Source organism: Vipera ursinii (genome assembly GCF_947247035.1).
Source record: "Vipera ursinii genome assembly, chromosome: 2".
NCBI lineage: Eukaryota > Metazoa > Chordata > Lepidosauria > Squamata > Viperidae > Vipera > Vipera ursinii.
This window is the reverse complement of record NC_139513.1, coordinates 75,337,701-75,345,549: the sequence shown is the minus strand read 5'-3', so window position 1 is coordinate 75,345,549 and position 7,849 is coordinate 75,337,701. Positions and strand designations below refer to the sequence as shown.

The following is a 7,849-nucleotide window of genomic DNA, read 5'->3' as shown; positions in this document are numbered from 1 at the left end:
ATGCTTAAGATTGACGTTAGTAATATTGATATTAGTAGTGATACTTTGTAATCATCTTTGTTTATGTGCAGGCAGTTTTGTAGGTGCTTTATATTGGGAAATTAGTTATATAAAAGCAAATGTTTCATGCTTTAGGTACAGGGGATTGATTACATGAAAAGAGCATGGTAAGGGAAGGGGGGGAGGAATTATGGTGGAGCCTGGGTTGTTGGGTATAATCTAGGAATTATTTTTCTGTACCTTTTGGTTCCTAGTACCAAGACCAGATCTCTTTGTTGTGAAGGGGTGGAAGACATCTTTCCTGGTTGTTGCCTTCATCTCTCTACCAGCCACAAAGAGAGATGTGGCCACCCAACTCTATTTTGATCAAAATAAAAGTTGTTTGCTTGCTGAAACTTCAGCTCAGAAGTTTCTTTTAAATTCCTGAGTAATGCTGGGGCAATTGTGAGGCTAAGTGTAAAACCTAGGTTAATTATTTAAAGACTGAAGTGCAACATAACTAGATTCTAAATAATCTATTTTTCAAAACACACAACAGTCCAAACAGTAAAAGTAAAGTCCAAATTAAGAATATTTCATTCTTAAGAATTATTTAATTTAAAGTGGTTTAGTTGTAATAGATGGTTATAGATTCAAAATAGTTTTCAAGAGTATTTACAAAAGATACTATTTTTTTCCTAGCATCAGCTAAATTAGACATATTACATTGAGAAAAATGTTTCTCATTTCTTTTCTGTTACCTTTATTGATTTCATTGCAGAGATGTTAACGTGGGAAATAGATTATTTTGTTATCTAATTTTACCTTCCAAAAGACAGCTGATGAAAAATGTGAGGTTCTTTCCTGTTGGCTTTTTTGAATTAGCTGTTTTAGATTCTAAAAGTTTAGTTCCTAAAGAAGTAACCTTGTAAATAATTTTAATGTCCTCCTCTAGTGCAGGGTAGACAACCTTGGCTCTTTTATGACTCAAGGACTTCAACTCCCAGAATTCCTGAGCCAGCATGGCTCAGCTTGGAAACCTCTCTTTCCCCTCAGCATGACTGGCTCAGGATTTCTGGGAGTTGAAGTCCACAAGTCATAAAAAAGACTGCAATAGGCCTTCAAAAGCCAATAGAGGGAGCTTTTTTTTTCCAAAAAAAGAAAAAAAAAGAAAAAAAAGATGCCGGAACACTGTTCTGAGTGTTCTATGAGAAAAAAAGCCCTGCATCTATCTATCTATCTTCTAAAAACTCTGAAAGGCAAATTCTAACATTGATATTACTAATTATTTCCAGTTCAGGATAGGTAGCAAGTACACTGAAATTGACTGGACCAGGGAGGAAAGCAAGCGTTGCAGTCAAATGAATGCTTAAATCTTAGTTAAAGCTCCCTGAATTTGTTCAAAGATGCTTTTTCAGGCATTTTTTGTATTCTTTTTAGTATGTATGTTACTTTCCAAAATCTAACCCTGATATTTAACAATCCAAAAAGATCCCATAAACAAATATCCACTGTTGTTTGAGCTGTGAGATATATTTTGCTCATTTTTAGAGAATGAACTGCCTCAAACACTGAAGGTGTTTGCATAAAGTATACTAATATTTCCTCTGCCAAATAGCTGCTGGATCTTCATTACTCTCACACTGTATGCTAGGTTTTTTTTAAAAAACTATAGGGAGATGTTGCTCATGCTCTAAGTTTACTGATCTCAATTAATTTTACGAGGACAATCATTTCACAGTATCCCCCCACCCCCACCCAATCTTCGCATGGCAGAGATAATTTGTTATGGAGCCATTCACGGTTATGTGGAATTCATTAATCAACAATTTTAAGAACTTGGTCGTCTCTGTGATTATTTCATAATCCTTTAAATTAGTTATATGGTTCGTAATTACTGCATCCACAATCACTATTAAAAACCTTTTCTCATTTATATGAGCTTCATGTTCAGGTTATTGTAAGGTTATTCATTCTTAGCTCTTTGGATAAGCCAAAGATATTTTAATCAATTTAAGGGTGTGTGTGATTGTACAGTATGTGGGGGAAATATGCCTTTCTGATAGTGTTGTCTTTGCCAAAAGAAGAGCCCATTCTGCCCTCTTTGGTATACATCATACATTTATTAGTGAATATCCCTCTCAAAATCAGCCACAACATTAAAAAAAATAATGATTGCACTACTTGGTCAAGCAGAACTAGCAACTTTCATTTTAAAAAAAGTACAAATCTGTTAAAAATTTCAATCAGTATAATACACATATATAATACAACATACTAGTTATGTTAAATGCTACAAACCAATATGATTCCAATGGAATGGAATAAAACAAAACAAACACTTTAGAGATTTAAGATATTTTTTTCTTCTCTATATATTAGCCTTTTTTTCCAAATACATACATGGGAAAAATGAGGTAACTGTAAATGTGCAAGTAACAGAGCAAAAAAAATTATATATATATATTTATAATATATATATAATATATATATATAAACTTTCTAACACAGAACAAATGCCCTGGTGCCCTACAGGGAGGCCCCTCTCTTTGTAGGGTGAAGCTGAGCTATCCTTCTGGAGGGCACGGGACTGGTATAAAAGAACAGTAAACAGCCCACTATCCCACCACAGGAAATCATTGGTAAACAGTGGCATCTACAGCGCAATCAGCAATCACAAACATCCTAAATAAATGTTTTAATATATATTTTTTTTGTTTTTTTCATGATAACTTTTAGCTGCTCCTTGGAATAAATTCTGCAGCACACGAGCTGTGAGCTTTCGAGTCACCATCAGAAGAACCGTAAGGCTTTCCCTTCCCTCCCCACCTCCAAATAACCTTTCTGAAAAGATGGCGGGGGAAGGAGAAGAGACACTGAAGGAGTTGGGCATCGGCACTATTCTGATTGGCTATAAATATAGAAACACCTCCCGTGTTTGTTTGTTTTAGCTTTTTAATATATATATACACACAGTAAAGACCTTTGGTTATTTGTATCACATGGAATAAGGGGTTGGTTCCCTCTCTCTCCCTTCAAAAGCTGTGAAACAAGGGGAAAGGCTGGGGAAGAGGTGGGTCTGACACAAGGCACTGGCTTGACATGGTAGGAGAGAGGGAGCGTGACGCATCGCTGGAGGACTGGGAAGGAGAAGCTGCTGGTGTCTGTGCAGTTGGAGAGGATGGCAAGCGGCCCGTTCCTTGGTGTCTGCATGTACCCGGGCCGAGACCTGGCTTAGATGTCCCACTGCAGCTAGTCTTCCCCCCCTCTGAAAAGGAGGAGGGGAAAGAGGAAATTCTTTATTGGGGGATGTACCGTAACTTGCATCCCCTAAACGTAAGTGGGGTGAGTGGAGCAGGAAAAGAAAGAGGTCTAAAAAGTAGCATTGCTCTTCATCTTAACAAATGGAAACCACTGATTGTTATTCCAGAAGGAAAGCTGGGACCTGCCCAAAGATTCTAGTTCATTGATCAATCTGCACGCCCGCCGCTACTTTCAAATAAAGGAATGCCAGTCTATCCATCCTGCCTTGATGGGTCTTTGCAGGAACTAAAGGTCTGAGGACCTTTGTAGGTGGCCCCTGACTTGCGCTGCGAAGGTTGCAAGTGACCCCAGGGCACTACAACCATCGTAATCACATGCTGGTTACCAAGCATACAAATCGTGCTTAATGACAGCTGGGGTACCACAACAGTCATTGAGTGTGAGGACCTGTCATAAAGTCCCATAGTAATATCATAGTAATTTCAAACGGTCATTAAACAAACGGTTGCAAGTCAGGGACGAACTGTATTATTAAGCACTACTACTGTCACTTAGGACAAAAAGAGCCACAAAACACAGCTTGCGAGCGTCCCTCTCATTTTCCTCCTCCTTGCACCCTGAGGATCACCTCTCCTTCGCTGAGGGAAGAATCTCAACAATTGCTGGGGAAGAAGCTGGTCACTTCACCAGACATGGCTATCAGAACGAGTGGCAAAAGACCAACTGGCCCCAGCCACATGTTGTTTTTTTTCCTACTTTAGAAGTAAATATTGCTACGAGCTGGCATGTTCAGAAAAAACTGACAACTACATGGCACCAGAGCCATGTCCCTCCAGTCACCATCCATGTTCAAAGTGGACACAGAAGCTGCTCTTCCCATTACTAGCCCTTCTCTGCTCTTGGCTGATGGAGCCCCCTCTCAGACTTGTGGGAAATCACACTGCCTAAACCTGTTCCCTTGCATCCATATGGCCCTTAAGTAGAGCCCTGCTTAGCTATTCCATAAATTCATCAGGCCCTCTTATCAAGAACTGGACGTCAGAGCACAAGGAAGATAACGCACTTCTCTTCTCTAGAAAGGCTCAGGGAATGCTTCCTGGCCTTAGGATCCCTCGCAGTCCCTGTACCTATTTGTTGCTCCCATTTTGAAGGGAAAGAGCTGAGATCTAACCATTTGGAAGAGTATCACTGAGGGAGGGCAGAAGCTGCCATCAAACTCAAGGACAACACAAACTATGTCACCGTGGGTAGGCAGAGACCAATTATGACACTGCCAGACTTATCCTGGAGCATTACTAGTTGACACAGGACAAGACAAACCAGGCAAGGAAGGAAGAGAGGAGAAAAATGAGTAGTCACTAGGTCCCTTTTCTCCTACTTCTGCAGCACCACGAAGGAGAAAGTGACTCTGCCAGAGTCCTCCTTCCAAGGCAGCTATTAACGCACAAGAGATCTGTCCCTAAGCCTTGCAACTCTACCTCAAATTAAGTCCACTAAAACCGTGTGTGTGAGTGTGTGTGTGTGTACATCTTTTAAGTCAGCGTGGACTCCTGAAGAATGGCTAAACAAGGGCCTCCAGTTTTCTTGGTAAGATTTCAGAAGTTGTTTGCCATTGCCTCTTTCCTTGGGCTAAGGAGTCTGACTGGCCCAAGATCACCAACCTGGCTTTGTATATAAAGCAGGACTAGAACTCACGGTCTCCCAGTTTCTAGCCAGATGCCTTAACCACTACACCAATCTGGCTCTCTACTAAAACTATGCTGCCTCCTAGCCCAGCCTGGTTTCAAACCAATCTCTAATTTGGAGGGAAAGGAGGGGAAGAGAGAAATGCCCTGAAAAGCGTTAACGGTCCTTGTGAGGCGTTGCGGACATGTGCAGTACAGTGCATGGCAGTAATCAGCTGAGCACAAAGAACCCCCTCATTCCCACCCACCCCATCACCCCACAGCTGGCTAGAGAGATAGCCAATACCAAGTTCCAAGCTGGTCATAACATACATGCATAATTTGTGAACATTTACATTAGATTTTTATCATCTTCTCTGATTCTTCCAGGCTTCAGACACAAACCAACTAAATGGCGAGGGCTTCTCTCTTATTCCATGGTATAATCATGCAAAACAATTTTTAAATTTATTACTTTTACGATAACAGGTTTCTGTAACAGGGTGGCAGGTTGGTTGCTTTCTTGCTTCAAATCAGCAGGTGTTTTAGGTAGGAGTGTGTGTGTGTGTGTGTGTGTGCGCGCAGACACAAGAAGGCACACAGCTTTGAGTGTCATGGCCAAATTGGCCATGGTTCCTGACCGAGCGCACAAGCATCAGGCCATACAGAAAAACTCATCAGGATGAGCATCAGTAGGCCAAATGTGAAGAGGAAGAAGGGGGGGGGGAAGGGAGGTTGCTGAAGGAAAGAAATCGAAAAAGATAGGATGAAAAGGGCCTCCTTGGCCCTACAAAAGCTGATGCAGCACTGCATACAGCCTCGTGGAGGGAGGAAGATCACCAGAAAGGCTTTCTCCGTAACAGCTAGTGCAAGGGTAAATAATAAGATAAATAATTCCTGCCTGCTCTCTCCGCCCAGGATCCTACCACCGAGTCCTCCGGAGCTGCCCAACAGCTCTCAGGGCTTAGCCTGGAGTCAGGACAGAGCGCCGAGGAAGAGCAGTTGAAGGCTTTTGCCTCAGTCTGCTGAGCATCTCACCCTAACCCCCTACACTAGGGAGAGAGAGCGTATGCAGGCAGTCTGCCGGGATGCTCAAAAACTGGATGGAGGAGAGGTGCTTTCTGGAGATGGGTGCTGAGAAGAAATACCAACCCAAAGGGGTCCGAGTGTGCAAAGGGAAAATAAAAGGAAGACACATCAATTATTACATGATTCTGTATCTCAAAACACAAGCCACAAGCCTTCATTTCATTAAGTATGTAATAAACAGAGCCGGCTGTTTTATTGTAGGGATTTTCACTTGCATACTCCTCCTCTCTTTCGAGCTTTCTGGGGGGGAAAATGGGTCTTTCCCCCAAAACTGCCTTGCAGCAGAATATTGCTGGACTTAAATTTAGGCCCATTTTTCTTTACCTCACTGTGCAATTTGTGAGAACAACCCTGAACTCCACCCAACATTGCAGGCATGCAAAGGGGAGGGAGAGTCTGAGACGCTGGTGGGACTATTCTGTGCATGTGTAGGGAAAAACACAGGGTGGTCCTGGGCCATGATTAGCGTGGAGACAGCCACAGATGTTTTTTTGGCAAGGCCTCAAGTGGCTTACATCAGTGTTGCAACCAACATACTCCCCCTCCCCCCGCTACTATCTTGCAGCACTGTACTCTAGGCAAGCAGGTGGTGGGGTTGAAGCAGGCACTTCTTCCCCTCTCCCTTGGAGCTGTTCTGCTTTCAAGGCCCCCAAATCTGGCTCTGCCAGAAAGGAATGAATTCGGATAAAAATCTAGGTCAGACAGCCACAAAACCAAACAGGAAAGGAAAACCCCAAATCAAGAAGGAATGCAAACACCTGGAAAACAATGGTGCAAGGATGGCGAGTCTTTGGAGTGCAGAGCACGTGGGGATGCCTCCCCCTACAAAGCATGACACCGCAGAGCTGGCTCAACCACCAGGCCCAGTCCATGCCATGGGGTGAGGGGGAGGGAGTGTCATACATTGCTTATATTCTCACCGCATCCCAGGAGAGGCCCCAGAGGCTAAGCATACAGGCTGGCCCATGCCTCTGGTCCAAGGTCCGTATCCTGGAGTAAATTTGTGCAGCAGTGTGTTGATGAACCTCATTCGGCCTCCCGATGCACTTCTGAAGCATCTGCTCGGCAGATGGGGCATGTGCGGTTCGCCTGCAACGATTAATGAAAGCATGACTTCGGATATGGCCTTTTGGCCAACCTTACCTATTGGAAAATTTCCAGCAGTTCCACTAAAAGGACTTCTCTGCTTTGAGGGCTGCCGATTTCAGAATTACTAAGTTGAAATGTAGTCACATCCCTTCTGAAGGGAAAGTCATACGTCCAAGCAATTCAATAAGCAACCCAATAGCGTTCATCAAAATATTCAGCCTACAATGAATGAATTCAATTCATTCATCGAACCGGTACTGGTACTCAAAGAATATGTATTGTATGTGCAGTTAGTCATTGACCTGAACTGGGACCAGAATTTCTGTTGCTAAGCAAAGTGGTTGTGAAACACTATGTGACCGCACCACTTAGCAATGGCAGTTCTGGTATTTCTAGTTGCGGTTATGAGATGAGGATTGTACTGTTATTACGTGAGGACCACATGCTTCTCCTACCCTATACAGACTTCCAGTTCTGACCTGCTGTGTCCTCCCTGGCTGTGCCGGGCAAATTCCCTTTGGCAGATGACGCTCTGTTTCCATACCATACTTGTCTCTCCTTCAACTCTCCCCGCTCGCCTATCTCCCTCCCACCTTTGACCTCCAGGCCATCCTGCACAAGCCCAAGGTCTTGCCAGGAGTCAGCAGCTGCATTGCCATTGGTAAGGTGCACTTCATCAGCAACAGGAGAGAGGTGAAGGCGAAACTCTGTTGGGGTTTGCAGAAGTAGGTCGCAGTGGCAGTGTGCAAGGCAGCCGAAGGGCG

General features: G+C 43.3%; 1 protein-coding gene across 4 annotated transcripts in view; it reads right to left on the bottom strand.

The window, feature by feature from the left end:
* Positions 1-5,189: 5,189 nt before the first annotated feature.
* Positions 5,190-7,849, bottom strand: part of RNF44 (ring finger protein 44) — an 88,179-nt gene continuing 85,519 nt past the window's right edge. For all 4 annotated transcript variants that reach the window (XM_083354105.1, XM_083354106.1, XM_083354103.1 and 1 more), the window contains one exon: positions 5,190-7,085. In XM_083354105.1, coding sequence (XP_083210231.1) covers positions 7,023-7,085 — 63 coding nt within the window. In that variant the 3' untranslated portion in view covers positions 5,190-7,022. The remainder of the gene's footprint in view (positions 7,086-7,849) is intronic.